This window comes from Leptidea sinapis, chromosome 19 (genome assembly GCF_905404315.1).
Source record: "Leptidea sinapis chromosome 19, ilLepSina1.1, whole genome shotgun sequence".
Taxonomy (NCBI): domain Eukaryota; kingdom Metazoa; phylum Arthropoda; class Insecta; order Lepidoptera; family Pieridae; genus Leptidea; species Leptidea sinapis.
The window spans coordinates 8,385,281-8,408,857 of NC_066283.1; the positions used below are offsets into that span (position 1 = coordinate 8,385,281).

Sequence of the window (23,577 nt, forward strand, 5' to 3'; positions counted from 1 at the left end):
GTATACCTTAATATATTCTGACTTCAAGCGCACGACGTATTACTACATAGACACCAGGAGAACATATTATTATATATATGAGTGGTGGTAGGAATGTCTTTCGTAGAGGTTGAAATCATGTGTCATTATATATACCAGGAATTCATATGCAGTTTAAAGGTTCATGCACCATGCAGGTTTCACTTCTGACATGTGTACTTTGTACGCACGCAATGTTTTTTATTTGCATTTATAGTACGAATTTGCATATACGAGGGTGGTGTTAAAAGCTTCCGACCTAACAAGACAAATTTTCAGTGTTTTTTTCCAAATTAGTCTCCTTGTAACACACAGCGATGCTCCCATCTCTGTAGCCCTTCCAAATAGTACCTACTCGCCGTTTTTCTCTGCAAAATAATTGGACGTAGTTCCTGAAAAATGTTCCAACCCACAAACATCACATTCGTGTTTAAAGTTTAATAAGTATTATTGTATTCCATACATAATAGCTTTAAGGGCAAATGTATACACTTCTATAATAAAGTCCCGGCCACTGTTCAGGCATTATCTATAAATAAATTTAAATATTTTATAAAATAAATGGCTCTGTCGTAAATCCTATTTTTCCACATCTGAATATCTAAATGATCGGACAGCCTGGGACTAGATTGTGATTATTTTATAGCGATAGAAATGACTGTAAAATATTGTATAATTTTATTGAAAAGAGCGCAAAAAAAGAATGCTGGGAGAGTATCTTGCGCCGCTTCTTCTCTCTCAGAGCGCCATTTGTTTCCGAAGCGGTAGTAGTATCTAGTATATTAGAAATGACATCAAAACGAATTCTAAAGGAATCAATTTTGAGAAAATAAATGCCTTTTATGCCATGTGGGTTGGGCTACCAAGTCATGATGTCATTTAAAGAGTGACAGTAGGGCTGCCATTTTTGCCAGTCCGTTAATATGAATCACGTGACCAGTTTTGTGTTCTTAACTCAATTTCGACATGATTGTGGTTTGGAACGTTTTTCTGGAATTACGTCCAATTGCTCACGAAGGTTCTCTTCATTTGACGAGAATATCTGTCCTCCGAGCGCAATTTTTAGATGAGGGAACAAAAAGGAGTCGCTTGGGTCTAGATCTGGTGAGTAAGGGGATCATCAAGCAATTCAATCCCTAATTCGTGGATTTTCGCCCTGGCAACCGCTGATGTGTTAGCAGTTAGACGATGCGATGTCTTGGTGAAACAGGATTTTCTTTTTCTGCAAATTTGGCCGTGTTTCCGCAAGTTCTACCTTCAGCTTGTCAAGTAATGATGTGTAATATGCTCCTGTAATACTTTTTTTTCTTTTTGTCGCCATCATTTTTCCAGCCAAAAGTTCAGTTTTTGCTTTTTAAGAGCCGTTTCGCCTTTTGCAATCCACTGTTTTGACTATATTTTTGTTTCGGGCATATGCATAATGTATATCCTAGTTTCATCTGCAGTTATTAATCGGTGCCAAAACTCGGATTAATTGCGCCTAAACTATGCCAACAGAGCGTTGGAAATGTTCATTCGAATACGTTTTTCGTCTAAGGTGAGCAACAACGGCACGCAACGCGCGGACGTCTTTCTCATGTAGGTATAAATGTTGATATAAATGTTGATTGTACATGACTAGCTTTTATGTACTAACCTCAACATGAAGATAGCAGCATCTTCGGAAACTTTTCAGACCACCTTCGTATATTGTTGATATTATTTATTTTATTATAAAGAAAGCTCGCGCGTTTTCCATACAGTATACTTGAAATTGCCATTACACAACACCGTAGAATAAATTATGATATATTCAAAACCTTACAAAATTATTTTTAAAAATATAAAAAAGACGTGTGGCACTCGGGGTCTGCCGCGGTAAAGCTATTGCATAGCATTTTTTATCAACTTATGCAATTATAATTATTTATTTATTTTATTTATGCAGTATTTTTTTCCTTTGTTTTATGTTCTTTGATATTAATTCAAGTTACACTTTTTGAGCGTATAAGAAAACATTTTTTTCTTTTATTAAATAAATGAGAAGTTAATATTGTTCAAAATATTTTTATTATCTTACAATACATGTAGGTTATTCAGGAATATTTGTCATTGAAACTATAGATTTATGGTAACTGAAATAAGAAACATAAGTTTCAGACTTAATATCTTCTAAATATCTGGAAAATACCGCGTCAATGGTGGTCCCATATTTTGTTGTGGATTCTTGTGGATCATTATTCATTTTCAAATTCAATATTTTCGAAAGAAAAGTTGTCAACCGCTCTGATTTTTTATCAGCGAAGTTGATGTTGAAATCGCCAGCCAAAATAAGTGGAAATTTATTACCATTTGTACCAAGTATTTTCGACCCTTCTTCAGTGTACTCCAGTTGCTCGGATTATTTTTTGGATATACTAAGTGATCCAAAATAGTGAAAAGAAACAGATAAATTTATTTATCATAGTTTTATATTTTAACACAAGATGGAACTCGTTTCCCATTGAATGGACCACAACTGTCGACTGACACATTTTCATATTATTAATATTTTAAAAACAACAATGAAAATAAAAAAGTAGTAATATTGACGTTAGTTTTGATAAAATTAATTAAAAAAAAAAGCAAACGGGGAAGTGAGTAAAATTTAACTTGCAAGATTTGATTACAGACAGACAACAGGTGAAACTAAATAAAAATGCTTGTCATAATAAAAAAAATTTAAAAAAGTGATAAAAAAAATAAAGAAATAAAAAAAAAATCAAGACGTACCCCAGTCTCGAACCTGGGACCTTCTGCACAAAAAGCATACATGATAACCGCTGTTCCATGGCAACTATAATAACCGTGGCAAAATATCTATGTACATCTAGTGGGGGGTGTTAGGTTATTTTTGTTACGGAATTTCTGGATTCGGTCTCCTTAGCTAGAGCTAGAGCTTAAAAAATATTTAAATATGAAGAAAATTAAGGTACAACAAAAAAGTAGTGGTTAAGTGTGTTCTATTTGTGTTAGGAATTAAGTATTTGTATGTGAACTGAAGACGAACTTGTACTGCATATGTTTATTTATAAAACTCATAGGTAAGGATGAAAGAAGTATGAAATGTTCTGAACGTCTGTATAATACTAGGAATATCTCGTACGTTACAGAATGCACTCAATAAGAGCTTACCTTTAATATATTTATCCAATATTGTAAATTGTAGTGCCTGATGTTTTGTAGTATAAGTACACACTGAAGCAGTATGAAATATCTCGAGGTTTCAGGCGCAATTGTGATGAAGAATAGTGAGTATTTTGGCTTTTTTAAGAATTCTGAGCAGCATTGGATTAGAAGACGCAAAAAAACAGCAAAGTATCAACACTTCTAAACCAGGTTTTATTTCCTGTAGGGAGCATAATAATATAGTTATTACAATGTGGGCAACATTTGCACTTGCATTAAATTCTAGCCTTAACTTAGGCTAATAAGTAATTCTATTTTAACTTAAACTGCTATATAGATAAAACTAAAAATGTGTCCATTAACACATCTCTTAATGGCTCTATTAAGGGGATGTCACTCTGTTCATGTGTTTGAACTGTCTTTAAACCAGGTGAATATCTTCATCTTCTCGTCACTTCTTCTTATTAGAGATGCTTAACTGATGTATGTATAATGGCGAAGAAGAAATAGAGGATGATTAGGGCTAAAGTCAGAAAACACAGACCTAGCCAATATTTTGTAAGTACATTTCATTAGTATAAATGATCAAGTCTATATACATAATACACATAAACTCGTTCTAACATATAATATTTTCTATTCTAAAAGGAATGGAATGGGTTTTGCAATGTTCGCAATTCTGAATGTATCTATGATAATAGACTCTGGGCGTGGAATCTCTCATATATCACAGAATGCATTCAATAATAGCTTCTTATCTTTAATATATTTATCCAATATTCTGAATTATTTTGAAGTGAGCTGTTAGAATAAAAATTTAAATCTAAATGAACATGTACATACCAGTGGGAGACACCTTTGCACAGGATCCCGGCTAGATTATAGGTACCACAACGGTGCCGATTTCTGCCGTGAAGCAGTAATATGTAAGCATTATCGTGTTTCGGTCAGAAGGGCTCTGTAGCTAGTGAAATTACTGGGCAAATGATACTTAACAACTTATGTCTCGAGCTGACGAGTGCAATTGTAGTACCACCCAGAATTAAAGCGGTTTTTCAAGAATCCTGAGCGGCACTGCACTGTAATGGGCAGGGCGTTTCAATTACTATCAGCTGAACGTCCTGCCCGTCTCTCGTCCCTTATATTCATTAAAAACAATATTATATTGCTGGTGTTCTCAACCAATCATCAGTATTGTAAATCAGTTTGTAGTTCCCCAAAAAACGCATTAATAAATATATTACCGATCGTGAAAAATCGTAAAGATCGTCAAGTTGTATTTGTAATTACTCTAATATTATATCAAGGTATAGTAACATGCATGCGATTAGTATAAAGAGATAAAAAGCTTCACAATATTATGTGATACCGTGCAAAGGAACGACACATTTAACGTCTTTTGTGAAGTATGTTTGTGACGCCTGAAGGCAGGTTTTCCATTTGATAAGAGTTTCGAAAACTTCGTCCTTCCAATATTTCACGTAGGCACTTTTATCTAGCAAATAACTTATTGACAGCAGTGATGGGTGTTTTAATTCGTAAAATATATACAAAACTAGTGGACCCGACTGACGTTGTCCTGTACACACGTCTTAAATTTGAAAAATCGGTCCAGCCGTTAGGAGGATATCACTAACATACACATGAGAAGGAGAATTAAATTATATGGACGGAATTGAGAATCTAAACCAATCTTAAATTGACTGGAACACACAAAAAAAACATCAAAACCGGTCCAGCCGTTTAGGAGGTAGTTCAATTGTGAATCTAAACCATTCTCAAAACCACCTGAAGACACACGTCTTTATTATAAATATTTATCTACAAATACTTGTCTACGTAATTCTCAGACAAGAATTACTTCCTATAAATAGATCATTAAAGACAAACCATTAAAAATTATATGACTATATATTATGTAATATGCAAATCTATAATAACTATGATCTTTATATTATTATTAATTATTCTTTTATCTACTTCTCCCTGTTATGTAATTCTGTAATTACGTCTGTAAGATAAAGAAAAGCTAAACATAATTAACGGCTTAACTTTATTTCACGTTAATTAATAACACAGATTAAGCATAGCCTATGCTACGGGTGCTTGACAACGATATATTTAAACAATAAACATACATAACCCTACAAATATCTTCCCTTTCTTGGCGTGCGTCCGCGCAGAATGGGATGTCTCTATGCCAACTTAATGGCTGACAGGCATGCTCTGCATGTTTCAGTATGCCAACTCTCTCTGTTATCCCTACTTAAACATTTTATTGAGAAAAAACCTTTTGTTGCGAATGCAACGGGCAACTACTAGAATAAACATCCGTGACTTGAAAAGAAGCATTAATATTTAATCATGCAAACAATTGCACCTACCCGGTTCCACCGATCAGCTGTTGTCATCGTCACTAACCTTAAATTTATTAACCTTTCTTTACTATATAAGCAAGGAGACCATTCACAAATTTCTAAATTCTTCCCGAGTCACGCTTCTTTCATCATCATCAGCCGGAACACGTCCACTGCTGGACAAAGGCCCTCCCCCAAAGATTTCCAAGACGCACGCTGCCCTCATCCTACGTATTCCGGCAATCTTGACCAGATCGTCTGTCTCTTTTCCTTGACGAAATGCGGGGAAATTTGATTTTTAAATATTCTTAACACGAGATAAATACTTGTAGGGAATATTCGAATAACAGCAACAATACACACAAATGGAAGAAATATTGATCATAGCGGAGATCAAACTCGCAAATCGTAGCATGGCAGGCACGTCCTTGTGGACCACTTACCAAATGCCATTCAATTTGTTAGTCATACATTAAACATAATTATTGTATATTTAACCGCCTTTGACTTGTCAGACCAGGGGTCAGAACACTAAGGTGCCGAAGCCCTTAAAAAATAGGTATAACAAGGCTAAGCGAACAATATTGATGCGGTCAAACTTATCAACGAATTCTTAGCTACCCTACTATGAACTACGCCTCGCAATTTTAAAAAGATAAGATTTTAAAACTTTTAACTCAACTTGATATTTACCATTTTCCTCAATAATATTCCCGCTTATCATGATTTATTTAATATCACAAATGGATATAATAAAATAGGTATTAATCTGATAAATGCTAATTTATTTAATTGAATGCCATGTTGAGCATTGAATCGGTTCAATGTTCATAAAATACAACATGGATGTCCATAATTACGTTAAATGTTTTTACTGTATTGTTGGCGGACCTCGTCGCATCGTTCGAATCACCTGGCATTATCATTGCGAAAATATTTCGATAAATGAGACCATTTACTCGAAAGCCTAACGTAACAACTTTCGTAATTACTACAATCACCGAAAATTCAAATAACCGTCATTACTATCTGAACAAAATAGGGCTGGAATCTGGACATTCGAGTTGTGGAGATTTAATGGTCCTATCTGGGTATGTATACCTACACGACACAACCGAAATGATTTCAGCAGGTTTTGATATCGACATTTTGTTGATATATTTAAATTTTTAAATGAAAATAAGGGATGAGACGAGCAGGACGTTCAGCTGATGGTAATCGATACGCTCTGCTCATTACAATGCAGTGCCGCTCAGGGTTCTTGAAAAACCCAAAAAATTCAGAGCGGCACTACAATTGCGCACGTCACCTTGAGACAAGATGTTTTGTCTCATTTTCCCAGTAATTTACATACGGCGCACTTCAGATCGTAACACAATTAAATATGATTACACATGCTTCACGGCAAAAATTAGCACCGTTGTGATACCCATAATCTAGCCAGCATACTGCAGAAAGGAGCCTCTCACAGGAAATTGACTACAAAAAAGGAAAAATTCAACGAAATACGCGAAAAAAAATTGAAGTTTGTGGATATAATGCAGTGTCAGTATGAGTAGCACAAAGTTTCAACCATTTTCAATCCAGGAGTTTTGATGTCAAATATGCACCTTGCTTTAGTCGCCCTTTTACGCATAAAATTGTGAAAAAGTGGAGCAAGTTTGGCATGTGAGTAGTAACGGCGTAACTGAAGAACTGGTAATTGACAACAAAACAGTTTTGAGTTTTTGAAAAAAGCTAGGTTCATAATGTAATATTGATATATGGATGCCAGACGAGCTCTCTGAACGAACCCAACGAACGAACGTGTCTCATTAATAAAAATGCAATAGAAAGGAGTATTCTAGGTATGAAAAGAAAAGATAGAGTGAAATTACAAGAAATTAAAATGAAAACAAAATTTAAAAATGCAAACACAGCCGAGAGAAAGTAAAGAGAAATGGACTAAGTTAGTAACCGAATGGTATTCAAGAGATAGCAAAGGAAATTGAGGCTGATAAACCAAAAGATTGAAGATGAATTCAAGAAAATAGCTGATTCGGTGTTGACCCGATTAGCAACACGCAGGAATACGTAGAAATCCTTACAGGAAGCCTTTGTCGACAGACAAGCTGTTCCTCACATTCTTTCAGTTGCCGATAATTCATATGCAAGTTAGAAAAGATTTTCCTAATTAATAAAAAAAACCTAATTAAGTTTAATAATTATTTAAAGCGTTACAAGGCAATTTTATTTTATTTATTTTATAATGAATCCGGACTATTTTTGAGGTGATTTATCAGCCTAGCGCAACTCTCTAAGAAAAAAGCGATTGTATAAAAATGCAGTCATTGATAGATTGACACATATTGCAAAAAACAGAGATAGCCGAAACCCACAACGTTTAAAGTAACTGTTCGCTTTCTAACTTAGCCGGATTATACTTTGTCGCCTTAATATGGTAATTTTCAACAAGTAATTACTATTTAAAAGTTGTTTTGACTTAGGCAATCCCGCCTCTTATTAAGCAGTTTTTACATTCTGTTTGTGATTGATAAATGATAATGAAAAGTGGATCACGTACGAGAATAACTTCAAAAAACGTCGTGATAAAATATCGGTCTCGCTTTTGTAGCAAACTATGTGTTAACTCTCAATATGGTGATAATGTGTGTATGGTGGGAAAGGAACAGCATTGTTCATTACAGCTTTTACCGCCTGAAACATCGATTAGGGTATCCTAATCGTTGATTCAGGCGAGATACTGATGAGATATTTCATAGATATGTTTTTTTACAAGTATAATTTAAATTTAGAAACTTATTTCTAAAGAAAAATTCCATTTTGAAATGTATAGACTGATTATAAAAAAATATTAATAAACAATAAAAAATTTATTTATTTATGTACAAACACAAACAAAGTAAGAAGCCGGATAGTTGGCGTTTTTTGTCGAATAATCGGTGACTAGTGGCCGACTACTCTACAGTAATAATACCTTTATTTACTGTGTTTACTTCTTCACTGTACTTTATTACAGTATATGTGGAAAGATATATATTTTTAATACTATTCTCAATATCTGTTCTATTTCTTTTTATAATTACATTACATTTGTTATTTTGAACTAACTCGAATGAGTCTTTGAGTGAAATTTTTTAAATGTATTTGCTACTAGCGAGTTTGTTCGTGTAATTAGTGAAGTGATCTATTCATTCATAATCTATTCGATCTATTAACACGAGAGTGAGGAATATTTTATTAATAACAAAAAAATGAAAAATTCCGCAGAGGCAAAAAGGCAATCTTGGAGAATCTTGTCAGCAGTTTTCCTCCTCGACCGTCTAATTAACATAAAACTGCAATACTTATTAATATAGACAATAAAAGATACAATGATAAGAATAAATACAATAAAAAAGATACTTTTGGTATAGTTTTGGATAAATGGTTGTAAAAAAATAAATGCATGTTACATAGACCGTCTCTCGTATATACAGACTACTTTATATTAAGTTAAATATACTGACAAAATAAAAAACACAACAACTGTACCTTTATATTACAAATAAAAAATATTTCATATTAACTTAATGCACATATATACTTTTAATACAATATATTGCTTAAAAATAAATGACTCTCTTATGTTACTTGTCAGATTTTATATAAACTGTATTCGTGTTTTCTCGTCCATTTCCTATAATTTTGCAATTATTACAGTTTTTAAAGTCCCAACCTTTCGGAAAGTCATCATCACTCTAAAAGCAAAAAAAATAACATTATTACATAATCAGCATAGTGATGTTAAAGTGATTGACAGTGATTTAAAAAAACGTTAAATTACTTTACCTTAAAAAAGTCATTATCGAATCTGAAACCATAAAATTTTGTATCAGTAAAGAATTCTGTAAATAAAGTAGGTACCTAGTCAGTGGAGTTTTAAGACAAATAAGTACTGGGTTTCTTATCATACCAAAGTTACGAGGTTAAGTAACCAAATAAATTGCTCTCAAAATTGATTGAATAAGGCAATGCAGATCAAATCAAATCACATAGGTCGAAAAATATCACTTATACATCAAGTGTACATTTTACCATTAACAACCACTTCAGAAATTAAAAACTTAAACATAACTTAAATTAAAAACTAGTTGCTTTTAATAATTTTTGATTTATCCTTTGGTATTTACGATAAAAATTATACATTTTAGCAGAGTTATGTTAGCATTATATGTAGTGAGTGCCGGTTGTATTCTGATATATAACTTCCGCGATAATTTTATCATTCATAGTTCTAATCTGCCAATTTTTTTGGTATTTCGTGGTTTGGATGTACGTAGAAGAAAATTACAGTAGATGAATTTTGCGTAGGTATGCATCCATATGGTGATGAATCATCACTGATGATATAATTTATGTTTGTTATTATTGCAATGATCAGGGAAAATGACAAGCAAAGACACAATCGCGTATCATCGATGCGTCAAACAAGGTACCAAGACATCCACAATCCAATTACATTGTAGGAGATGTGACGACGTCGTTAACGATACCATAGTTCAATTTAATACTGATGTACACCAGACCATACTATAATTGTTTCCAAATAAGATTTTGGCCGTGATTTGCAGAGCAGCCGTTTGGTCAGAACCATAATTTAAAATTAAAGAGCTATTGAAGCTCAAAGTCAATTAAACTTTATACAAATAGAAATTAAATAAGCGCTTTTGTATCGTCATTATCAATATTTAATTTAAATTATTGAACTTACCATAAGTAGAGTGACTCAAAGTGAGTATTTTACTAACATAACAAATTACTTTGTAAGGTGCTGCATCTAATATATGAAGTAGGTTCAAAGGTAAAAAGCGTATAAATATCAAATAAGACAAAGAAATAAAAAATTATCTGTATAAATATAAATAATCGTATATTGTATGCATTAACCTTTAGAATTTTGATTTATTTTTGTACATATTGAGTTTGTTATCTTATATATAAAAATCATTAAAAAACTCTATTTTTATTTCTGAAAGAAAGCCTCAATCTCTTAGATATCTAATCTCTTATGTAACTGCATAATGCAAATGACAAAATGATGAAACGATAGAACACAGTACAAAGCGTCAGTCGCGATAATGAACCGTTGACTCTCACCACGGAGCCCCGGCTCGATTCTCGCCCGCCACGTACCAAAGTGTGTTTTGTTTTCTTATTTATTCTATTTATCTCTTGTGATTCCTCTGCCTGCAAGAAGAATGGGCCGTGGTGATAACACACCACCATGTCATCCGTATACAGGCTGTAACCGATAAGTGTAACCAGGTAAAGTTTTCTGGTATCAGGTATATGGAAAAATCGCCTGGTCACACTTAAATATTGCACACTGTATATTCTCGTTTGTCATCCTCTTCCATAAAAACCTAACTCAACCAATAACTTTGTCGTCGTATCAGTCAATAACTTTATGTATTAACTTACATCAACAAAAGGTCAAGTCTATTTATTTTTAATCTTTCATATACTTTGAATTAACATTATTTTAATTCCGTTGACAATCTAATTCGGTATATTAGTTAGTATTAATAAAAAAATATAATTAGCAACTAGTGACTTACTGTGGTAACGCTTTCGAGTTTACTAGGGTGCCGAAAGCCAAGAAAATAAATAAAAGTAATATTACTTGCTTCATGACTGCTTTGACTAAACCTTGCTCGTGAATAAACTGTAATTATGATCGTCTTGAGACGACTAAAACACGTTTTCAATAAGACGTATACTCTTTGACTACTCGTGTCTGTTGATTAGGTATTCGTTGTATTTGTATGTTGTATCGCAAAAAGTGTTGCCAGCCTACTTAAATACTTCCATTTGTACAATTTTGTTAGGAAATACTTTTGTGAAGTTTAACGTTTTAGTAGAATTATGCTCCTTTTAGTAGTCACTTCTAAAAAGCGTATTGTAATCTGATATGCAATAAATACTGCAATCATTAGATATAACTATGGGCCTAACGGTTTATGGTTTAATTTACTGTAATAATATAATCTATGTTCGAGAAAGGTTGGCGCAATTCAAATTTGAACAGTCTGTGGTTCGAGATATAACCCATTCAAGCCATTTGTATTTGTCTCAAGTATAACTGCCCAGCCAAAAAACGACTTAAATATCAAATTAGTTCAATGGTTCTCGGTTTTTTTTTATCACAGAGCTGTACTATCATATACTTTGGGCATCATTATAATTCAAGTAAGTAAAAGTGCCTGACACGGAAAATATAATAATTGAGTCCAATTATAGATCTATAATCTGGAGTTCTGGTCGTACATCTCCTGATCCTCTCATCCTCAGGATATTATTGTTATCATAATTGAAGGTTAGTTTGGTAGTCCTGAGCAGATCTTAGATGATATTCATTGCTTTAGATTGCATTTGTAATGAATAAGTACATCAATATGCCTTTGTCTAGTGGACGTCTTACGGCTGATGATGATAAAGTACATAAATGTCCAATGGAAAGGGTTAAACTAAGTAAATCACGCGGACTTAAAGTTAAGTATCGAGGAAGATACAGGATAGTCTATAATAAAATTCTCTTTCAAAGAATAAATAAAAAAATATAGGGTTTCCTTGGGGCTTACTTTTATTAACTACAGTTAGACGAGATTTTTAACATCTACACTAATCTACAGTTTGCACCTGCAAACTTGACGTAAATGTTTAGGTAATTCTTATCATATAAATCAGCACCTCAGATTGGCATAAATTCACACGAAATAATTTTTTTCGGACCCTCAGACCCTATTGATTTTTCTTATTTTTTATTAAATATCAATGCAATTCATCCCAAAACTATCAGCAGATGTGTTGGAAATGTTGGAAGAATCCATCCTTCTTTCTTTTACTTCAAGTTCAATTTCTCTTCGAGTCTCTTTCGATGATTTAGGTATAGTATGTAACTCCACTGCCATTGGGTGGTTTGTAATTTCAAGAGTATTGTTTGATTTCTTCCTTTACTATTTTTTTCAGTTCTTCATAAAGTTCATTGTTTTTTGACCCCATTGAAATAATTACACTGCTTTTGTTTGAACAACAAAAGTTAACTTTATTATGGCCCATCCTGTATTTCCATTTACAATAATCTCTAACGTGACAATGACGATCGCAGCTTTTTTTGCAGGTATGCTGTGTAACAGAAGTGTGCAAGAATAATTATTGTGATAAAATTATTGGTCAAAAGGTGACAAGCGTAATTGCGATGTTGCTCAAAATTTTGGGTTTTATCGAAATTTGGGAGTGGCACTGTATTGTTATGCGCAAACATTTACCATTAAGTAAGCTTTCGTTTTCTTTATCAATATAATGCCTGCAGTTTGTGTTAAAAGATGCAAAATCTGCAATATTTGAGATCTTTTATAAAGATCCCTTTTTTTTTTGGTGGCTGAGTCGTGGGGCGGGTCATTCTGGTCCATGTGGATGAAGGTTGCTTCTTTGTTTGACTTGTCAATCCTGTCATAGCTAACTTTACTTTTATTGCTATTAAAAAGCGTGATGTTAAGTATTTTTTTATTAATTGAAACGGTGACTTAACGTAGATGGACCTATTGTACTCAATAGCTTTTTTGAGGTTTAAGTAATTAGGTCATTTAACTACCCTTGTTTCACTTAATCATATTTACCAGTGGGAGACTCCTTTGCACAGGAAGCCGGCTAAATTATAGGTACCACAACGGCGCATATTTCTGCCGTGAAGCAGTTATTTGTAAACATTACTGTGTTTCGGGGTCTGAAGGGCGCCGTAGCTAGTGAAATTACTGGGCAAATGAATTGTATATTTCGACATTCTCAAGGGAATCAAAATTTATAGGGTGTAGCTGTTTCCCGCAACGTCGTCCGCGTACATCTTATAAGGCAGGCCCTATTTCATATTATGTATTCATGCAAAATAAAAATTTTTGTAGTTTTTTTTGTTTAACACGGACATACACACAGACATTCATTAAAATACCTTTTTTGCTTCCGTGCTGTTTACGAAAGCGAGTTTTCTTTTAAGAAAAATTAATGTACAGTTTTTTATTTTTACGATTTTATTATAGGTGTAAAATAGTTTTTCAGGAAAAATTTATTCACTTGAATAAAAGAAACATTTAAAAATTATTTCTCAAAAGTTTTTTTTGTTGGAAAGCCATAACATCCAAAATTATTTATCAAATTAGTTGGTTCAAACACCAATATGAAGTTTGCCGCTATTGACGACAAATTGAGATATCATTGTGTCAATTAAAAAGATGCGTTTTGTAGCGACAGCCCTCAGGCTATTTAAAAAAAATATTATAACGAAATTTTATTGTAAAATAAAGGAAAGAGCTGAGTTTCTTGCGCATTATTCTCAGTTCTGAGGCATACAGTGTCGAATGGGATATAGTTGGTATATATCGATGTACCTATTTATTATGTCTGACCTAAATAACTTGTCGCTCTTAGTCTTTGCCTCGTGAGGAAATGACGTCCGTCACACACAATTGATTTAATATGAATGAAGCTATTCTGGGCTATGTTTTTGTAATATTTTACTTTCCCGCGGGAAACCGTCACTTTTATGGGATTTTTAAATTTTATAATACACATTGTTTTACCGGCAATATAAGGTATCAACTTGACAAATTTTACAAAATTATGCATATGTTGTTGTGTACTAAGCTATATCAGAAACTATAGTTTTTAACTTTCGCACGGGAACTCGTGAATTTTCCAGGATGAAAAGTAACCAAGATGTTGACCCGCAATATACGGTATCAACATGGCAAATTTTATTAAAGTATATACATAACTTGTTGTTTACCACGCTATATAAGTAACTATAGGTTTTTAACTGTCCCACGGGAACTCTTTAATTATCTGGGTTGTAAAGTATTTAAAATGTTGACCGGCAACATAAGTTATCAATCAACATGGACAATTTTATTAAATTATATATGCGTTGTTGTGTACCACTCTATATAAGTAACTATAGGTTTTAAACTGTCCCACGGGAACCTTTAAATTTTTCGGGATGACAACTATCTAAAATGTATATTATTATGTATTATTAATTATAGTATTATGTATAAATATTATTAAATTATGTGCATAAGTTGTTGTATATTCTGTCCCACGGGAACTCTTTTATTTGCAGGAATGGAAAGTATCTAAGATGTTGACTGGCAATATAAGGTACCAGCATGCAAAATTTTATTAAATTATGTGCATAAGTCGTTGTGTACCACGCTATATAAGTAACTATAGGTTTTTAGCTGTCCCACGGGAACCTTTTCATTTTTCGGGATTAAATGTATCTAAAATACCGACCGGTAATATACGGTATCAACATGGCAAATATTATTAAATTATGTGCATAAGTTGTTGTATACTACGCTATATAAGTAAGTATATTTTTTTTCTGTCCCACGGGAACTCTCTTATATTCCGGAATGGCAAGTATCTAAAGTAAATATGTTTACCGGCTAAATAAGGTACCAGCATGCAAAATTTTATTAAATTATGTGCATAAGTCGTTGTGTACCACGCTATATAAGTAACTATAGGTTTTTAACTGTCCCACGGGAACCTTTTAATTTTTCAGGATGAAAAGGAATCAATACAGAAATTTGATCCTTTCAGATTTATTATAAGTATAGATTACACTTCAAAAGAGTTGGCAATTTCTTCTAAGAAGGTCATACTAAAATGTGTGACGTAAGTATTAGGGTAAACTTGAATATTAACCTCTCAGAAGATACATATGTATTTTCTGAGAGGATGTACATAATAAGTTGTCCTTATTTTGCGGTTTCATACATAAGCAGAATATAAAAGCAGCTATAAAATATAAAGTTTCGTGGAACAAAGAGGACAACTAACTTCGAACGATCAAACCGGTTGCCTTAAGCTTGTTGAGGAAAAAGATTCATTTATTTAGACTCCAATCGTTCTATAATCGGATCGTACAACAAGAGGTTACACTATTCATAATGATTCTAAAAAATATCTGTGTATTATTATTCGGTGTCATTCTAATTAATAAAATAGATGCCGCTAGGACTACTGAAAAAGGTAAGCTTATATAATTAAATTTATAGCATAATTTGAATTTCTTTATATTAAATAATTTGACATACAAACAATATCAAAACAGTGCATTTAATATTTTCCCGAAATTTTTACGTGAATTACAATGTTAACTTGATTTAACAAAATAAGAAAAATATTAAAAAAAGATTGTGTACTTTTTTTTAACATAATTTTAAACTCCGGCTTTAGATAGATTCACTTATGAATGAAACACTAATTATATTAATGCTTTCCATTTCTTTTGGGTTAGATTTTGTATGTAACAGCAATGAGATCTTATTAACTTATTGTTCTTAATACCAGGGCATGGTGTTAGGAATACAGACGCTTTGGTGCATAGAAGACCAATCAGACAATTGTATCCTTATGCCTATGGCGAGTATTAAAAATAATTGTTCCTTCATTATGGTGGTGGGATAGTTAACTAATCATGAAACTAATATCCAATTAACATTAATCATTAACATCTGGATCTGTGGCGTTCCTTCACAGTACGGTTTTCAAGGAACTGTCTTTCACATATTACAAAGCTGTGGAATGACCTTCCTTATGCGGTGTTTCCGAAACGGTACGACATGGGTACCTTCAAAAAAAGCTCGTACACCTTCAATGAAGGCCGGCAACGCTCCTGTGATTCTTCTGGTGATGCGGTAATAACTTTTATACCAGCTGACCCGTACGGTGCTTTGTCCTCCTTTTCTACAAAATTAAAATTAAATTTTAACATTTTTGCCAATGAACCTGGTCTCTCAATGATCTTGATTATATTTTCATGTTTTAGACCCATATAACACACAAGGATATCAGCAGGGATACAATACTCAACAACAGTATGTACAAATACTTTTTTAATATTATAATTCTCATTCACTCTTAGTCTTTCAGTCCATGGAAATCTAAATAAGGTACTAGAAATGAACTAGACGCGCTAAGCATGTCTATAAGTATCGGAAGACGAAAAACAACGCGTAAACAATAAAATCTGCAAATATACCAATCTAAATTTTACATTTCAGTTTGTTTTTTAAAGAAAACTGCTGCTTTTTTAAATAAAATATATGGTGATCTATTTTTTCCTATCAGATTCCTAATTTATTCGAATTAACGCCTTTTTGCACACCATTGCTACAATATCTGGAGCGTTGCAAGTGTATGTAGAATTGTAATATATAGAGTCGGCCTTTTCTATGACCTTATTAAGATTTCTATGGTGTTTACTCCACTTGAGAGAAGTAAAAATTTCATCAAGGCGAGGATAATGATATCAAAGACAACATTTTCTTGTTCTTTATTAAAAAAATAATAATATTGGTGTGAATAACTGACTAAATGACTGATCACCCTTTCCAACAAGCGAGACAAGTTAGTCTCAAAAAAATAAACTGCTCAGAGCGCCTAACAGTGTAAACTTCAAAAATGCAAGCTCAATTTTTACGGTGCAACATGTCAAATATTACGGCTTTCGAAATTATAAAAGATGGTGATTTGGTTTGTTCTTCTTCAAATCATGTCTACGTTTACTATTAATAATAGAAAAAATAAGCAAATCGAAAATCTTCTTGCAGAATTATTGATGGGTTCGTAAATGATCATTCGTTCTCTGCATACGATTTCCCTGTATTTATTTACTCTTTTTAAAAACTTTCCTTGATAAAGAAATATAAACATTTAGGAGAACAATTTAAACAGTAACAAAAGTCTTCGATTAGGTATCAAATACTGTTAAGTAAATACGGTAGTATTGTAATAATACTGTAATACTGTTTAGTTAGTAAAATTACCAAAGTCGGGGTAAATACCCCAAAGTTAGCAACATTTGTCGTATAGAGATATTATTGCCTATGGACTTGCATCCTGTGCCACTAATTAAATTAAAAAAATAGTTATTATTTCCTAGATGCAGAATATTTAGTAGTATTTGGCATGGTCATGTTACTCTTCGGTCCAGTTCTAAATTAGATCTATTTTGTAGCTACTAAGGGTGTGGGTGGGTTGACGATATACATTGAACGATTAAGTTAGTTCTGTATATTACAAATAGGAGGGGTCCAAAAACAGATCCCTGGGCTACTCCACTTAACACGGGTCTTTAAGAAGAGAAACTCACTAAGCTATTAGGATTGTTATGTTGCTATTCTGAAATGCGTTATAATTCAAATCGTTTAACATCAGATGGACTGCCTACTCGGCTCGTTATGCGATCCCATATGACGTTGATACCAACTGAGTTCAAGATACGAGACACAGCCCTAGGTCTTGCCTAGGTACAGCCGCACTGATAATACATTCTGATCTCATACATCAACATCACGTCGCGTAAAATACTCTTGTATGTTAGCGACGCTTGTATTGGTTTTGTAATAATAATTTATTAATATGAATAACCTTTGTTTTAAATTCTGTTTCTTGTGCGTTGTGTTTTGTTTTATCACCGTCGCAGGCGCACGTCGATATTCTAGCTATGGGTATGTTTATATTTCTTTGTCCAGACAGTTGATATGCAATAAAGACTAAAATTTTCCTCCAATTTGTACTGGTTTCTTGATATCTTTGAGGAAAATTGATAAAGAAATCCACTTTGTCTTGTTTATCACAACAACTGCTTAACTATAGAATATTGTTTTGATAAACTTCTGACCTACAAGATAACACATTAATTAGGTAAAACAGATATGACGATGGCTGAAAGTTTTAATACCTATTAAATACATTGTACTTTTGGTAAATCAATGTCTATGGGGTTTAAATTGCTGAATTATACGATACTGAATGATAGAATACATTCGTATTATGCTTTTATTTCATTTTAAAGATTTGAAAATGGAAACCGTAACATCAAACGATGAAAAGAAAAAGGAGAAAACGAAAATGGTCGCCATGAAAATTTAAAAAATATTTTACAAAAATAATTAAAACGTACGTAGCGTTGTCTCATAGAACGAGGCATACTTTCTACACTCTACAGTATAGGTTTTGGAAAATGCTCTACCTTACAAGCCCAGACCAACCGCTGCATTTTTCTAATAAGGGTTCAAATTTCCAAACCTATGGTATTATTAAGAAAGTAATTTATGTTATAGTAACCTTAACCACATTAACGTCTTTTTACAATTCTTTTGAATTTCGCAATTCATCCGGTTGTAGAATCACATACACACAAAAGACTTCGGAACTCGACTTAGGCGAGCAGGAAGCATAATAAAATTATGTTTGTTCCTGGTGTAATCATTATGGTTCTGACAGTTTCTCGCAAATTCACTTATGTGCACATGTACATACACTATTATATATTATCAAGAATGTATTGAGAGGCTGCAATGATTCTTTCAAATGTGCGATCTTCATATCGAGGACTAGTCAAATAAATACACAATATAGTAATAAAAAAATATTCTATTTCTGAATATTAAATGACTAACCCTTATTCTTGCTTGTCTTAATTCCATTTTATTTATGTGTCTATGTTAATTTTCAGAAACGGTTATGGACCAGCGGATGATCCCTACAATTATAATTCGGTTTGTATTCGACTTTAATATTCTTTCAACAGTGTTCAATCACTGAAGAATACTTGAATATATTTTAATGAAATTTTGCACATAGAGATAATTTTTAGCCTGGATCAACGCATAGGATCTAGACAACGCATTTAGGGTTCCTATTGTGTACAAAAATAATGGATTATTATTTATTGTCAGATATAATGCCATCAGAAACATAACTCAGTTCTTCTACCGGCAAAAGTTGTGAGTTCCCTGTAATCCTAAGTCCACCAATTTAATGAGTCCCTACCTAAGGATCCTTCTGTCTTAAGTTATACTAGTGGGACGCTCCTTTGCTCAGGATGCCGGCTAGATTACGGGTACAACAACGGCGCCTATTTCTGCCATGAAGCAGGAATGTGTAAGCCTTATTGTGTTTCGGTCTGAAGGGAGCCGTAGCTAGTGAAATTACTGGGCAAATGAGACTTAACATTTTATCAGCGCAATTGTAGTGGCGTTCAGAGTTTTTGGGTTTTATTCGCAGATCAGAAAAGTCAATGCATAAATACATATCCATCAGAATGTGTTTGAATTAGTGAAATCTATTAATTTAATAAATTATATGATCTGACTGACTGACTCACTGATTCATCTCTGAGTTTAAACCGATATAAGTGATATTTTCATGTTTTTAAGGTTGTCTGTAATTTTCATAGTGCTTCTGGTTAGGAATAAATGTATCCACACAATTTTACCCCTACGTATTAGAGGAATGTCATTTTAAGGAATAAGTCTATCTAGCGCAGAACACAGTGTTTTAGATAAATTCCAAAAAAAGGGGAAGAAACAAGACCAATCATTGCAACCAACTTTGGAGGAATACTCTGTCCAACATTAGTCGTTTTTCGGCTGATGATATTGTATGATGATGAAGAAGTTAATGATGATAATGTAATGAAATGAAATTATTGCTAATTCATCATATTTAAAAAAAATATAATTAATAAATGAGTTTTCTGGTCAATCAAAATAGACATTACTTGTCAATTGATCAAATTATCATTCAGAAAATTTTAAGGAAAAACTTTTAACTATTTTTTTCAATTTTTTGTGTTTATTTCATTTATGTTAACAATGTTTGCTACTCAAAAAAATCACTGAAACAATAACCTAATTTTTGATATGAATTTTAAGAATAAAAGAGTCACATATTAACATAGAAATAGAAATACATTTATTTACCATATGACATTGACACAACACTTGGCAAACAACTTGGTTGTTGGTGACAATTCTGTTTGCAGAATCTAGACTAGAGTCTGCCAATTTTTTATTGATATCTTTTAAACGCTTACGATTTCGACAACGACCAGTAATATTAATATATTAAGACAGAGATCATTCTAAAGATAGATGAAAGTTATATAAAAAAAAACTGAATTTGAATCTGATTTATCCTCATATTCGATCAACCGATGGCGGTACAAAGTATTATTTAAATGTAGCATTTGGTATAGGCATTATATCTATTATAATAGTATACACAGTAACATTATTTGATACACTAACTAGCTATGGAAACGAGATACAGCAAAGTATTCACATATTGTATTTATGCTTTGTTTTAATATTTTTTTCATGGAAAAGGAGGACAAACGAGCGTACGGGTCGCATGGTTTTAAGTGATCACCCCTGTCCACATTATCTTGCAACACCAGAGGAATCACAGGAGCGATGCCGGCCTTTAATGAACGCGGTGTATGCATTTTTTTGAAGGTAGCCATGTCGTATCTCCCAGACACTGTACAAGGAAGCTCATTCCACAGCTTTGTAGTACGTGGAAGAAAGCTCCTTGAAAACCGCACTTGTCTCTTCATGACACTGCAATTTAACAATGAATAAGAGAGCTAGTTTGCGTAATTTTTTTATCTAGTTTTCATGCATCTTACGACATGGTAGTAGCAGGGTTTAGGCATAGCCGTACAATGAAATTATACTTATATATCTGTACTTATGTTTTAGCATTCATCGAAACATAACGTAGTGACTGGCCGAATCCCTGCAGGGCAACCTATTAACATAGGAAATGGTCGTGGAAATACCAACATAGTGGCAATAACTGACGCTGACCCAAACACAGATGTCTATATTGGACACAAAAATTCTGGAGACAGGGGAAATAATGGATATGCAAATGATGGATATGGAAATAATGGCTATGGTAATGATGGATATGGTAATAATGGCAATGGAAATAATGGCTATAAAAATGATGGATATGATTCCACCGATAGGTTGCAAGGTCCGAACAGTGGCATATTGGTAACCAAAAGAAAAGATGGTACCGATAATGTTTATTTATATAACAAAAATACAAAACCGAAAGGGGGTAATAATAACATTGTTGTGATCAACGAAAACAGAAATGGTGATGCAGATTTCGTTGCATTGCAGGGTGGCGGTAGATCTGGTGAATCTTATATCGCAATATCTAACAATCCAAATAAGCATCAAAGACCAAGTCACAATGAGCAATCTAAACTGAGCAGCAGGTCTGGATACTACGGAGAATCGCAGTATAGATATTGAATTCATTTATATATACATAGAGTTTTGTCACTGTACGTTTGTAATACTGTCTTTTAAATTTCCTAGAATTTCGTTTTGTATTTATGTGTTTGTAATGTTAGTTTTTTTCCTATAAAAATTTTCTAAATCGTACTTTAATAATAAAGTTTAGAGAAATGTGTGTTTTTTTTACAATTATACATTTGGTTATATTTTTAGTACTAAACGAGTCGAAAGATACATTATTTCTATTCAAGTACTTGGCTATTAGGATAGATATTATTATGAATGTGGTAATTCTGAGACTTATATGGGTCATAACCCAATATTACCTGTTATTAAGTCATTCCTCTTGTATCGTAAATACTACTTACTATAATTTAATTTTCATCACATTTAAGTCTCAAAATTTTGATTACTTGAAAGCATGACTTTAGTTACTATTGAGATATGAATTTAATTGATGCAATTTTTACTAAAAGAAAATAGTGCTTGCAGAATTAACAGTATAGGTGTAAAACACGGACTAGTAAAAAAAGAAGGACTCCGGGCCGTGATATTAGCAAGTGAAGCACACACCTTTATGCTAGTGTGTGTGCGGTTACGGGGTATACCAGATACACATTTTTTTCTCCCTTAAATAATCATATATCCATAAATATTTTTATAGTATTGTTTTTACACTTTTTCACAACGCACGACGGCATTTTTAAAATATTTTATTGCGACGCAAACTGATCTGTGACAGACGATGGCAAATCTCTTGCGCCACTTCTTCTCTCTCAGAGCGCCATTTGTTTCCGAAGCGGTAGTAGTATCTAGTATATTAGAAATGACATCAAAAATAATTCTAAAGGAATCAATTTTGAGAAAATAAATACCTTTTATGCCTCATGAGGCTTAAGGTAGCTAAAATATGATACAAATGGTCTAGTTGGATAACTCATGTCAGGGTGTCGAATTTGTGTGACGGTATGCACGCACTAAATTTCCATGTGATCATTTTTCCCTAACGCTCCAAAAGAAGTATGACTTCAAAAAGGGAAAATGATTCAATTCGTATTAATGCAGACATTTATTTTAAGTTTTTTTTTGCTTAATTTTTTATAACTATTAAATATTGGGGAAAGTAGAACTGTCTCGGTCGCACGCCCTAATGATAACCATACTCATTGTGATGAGGAAGTTCAGTCAAACGTTTAGAGAAGCTCTGTCTTAAATGATTGGAGTTCTTAATTCTATCTAAATCATATCCTGTGCTATCTCAATCCACAATATAATTCGTTCGAAGTTACTAAACATATTGATTCTGGTAATTGGTATGGTGTTAACGATGATATATTTAATTAATTTTAATGGAAGAGGAGACGAACGAGCTAAAGAGTCACCTTATGTTAAATTATCACAGTTGATACGCCCTGCCCATTACAGTGCAGTGCCGCTCAGGATTCGGGAAAAACCCAAAAATCTGAGCGGCACTACAATTATTGCGCACGTCACCTTGAGACATGAGATGTTAAGTCTAATTTGCCCAGTAATATCACTAGCTATGGTTTAATACAATACTTTTCTGATCTGGGAATAAAACCCAAAAACTCTGAACGCCACTACAGTTGCGCTGATAAAATGTTAAGTCTCATTTGCCCAGTAATTTCACTAGCTATGGTGCCTTTCAGCCCGAAACACAATAATGCTTACACATTACTGCTTCACGGCAGAAATAGGTGCCGTTGTGGTACCCATAAGCTAGTCGGCATCATGTGGAAAGAAGCCTCCCACATATAAAGGCCCTTTAGAAGAGTGTACTCCCGTTTATACACCCATGATCACATTCAAATCCCCGATATGGACAATACATCCATATTCATCGTGTTAAAAACTCAAACATCAAGATGATTAAAAAAATTATGTAT

The 23,577-nt window shown here is 33.1% G+C and overlaps 1 protein-coding gene and 1 long non-coding RNA gene across 5 annotated transcripts; one reads left to right on the forward strand and one right to left on the reverse strand.

Moving 5' to 3' along the window:
- Positions 1 to 8,380: 8,380 nt before the first annotated feature.
- Positions 8,381 to 11,311, reverse strand: LOC126969787 (uncharacterized). Its single transcript, XR_007730447.1, has 3 exons — positions 11,123 to 11,311; positions 9,354 to 9,375; positions 8,381 to 9,262 (listed from the first exon to the last, which is right to left on the reverse strand). It is a non-coding gene; the product is annotated as an uncharacterized LOC126969787 (long non-coding RNA).
- Positions 11,312 to 15,276: 3,965 nt separating this feature from the next.
- Positions 15,277 to 21,842, forward strand: LOC126969778 (uncharacterized PPE family protein PPE40-like). Of its 4 annotated transcripts, XM_050815344.1 has the most exons (6): positions 15,277 to 15,596; positions 15,918 to 15,989; positions 16,396 to 16,444; positions 19,090 to 19,132; positions 21,119 to 21,317; positions 21,551 to 21,842. In XM_050815344.1, the coding sequence occupies exons 1-6, from the start codon at positions 15,515 to 15,517 to the stop codon at positions 21,559 to 21,561; spliced, it is 456 nt and encodes a 151-aa protein (XP_050671301.1). In that variant the 5' UTR covers positions 15,277 to 15,514; the 3' UTR covers positions 21,562 to 21,842. The 4 variants fall into 4 exon arrangements, with proteins under 4 accessions (XP_050671301.1, XP_050671298.1, XP_050671299.1 ...); XM_050815341.1 differs by having other exon boundaries at positions 15,280 to 15,596; positions 21,119 to 21,842; XM_050815342.1 differs by lacking the exon at positions 15,918 to 15,989 and having other exon boundaries at positions 15,280 to 15,596; positions 21,119 to 21,842.
- The last annotated feature ends 1,735 nt before the right edge of the window (positions 21,843 to 23,577 follow it).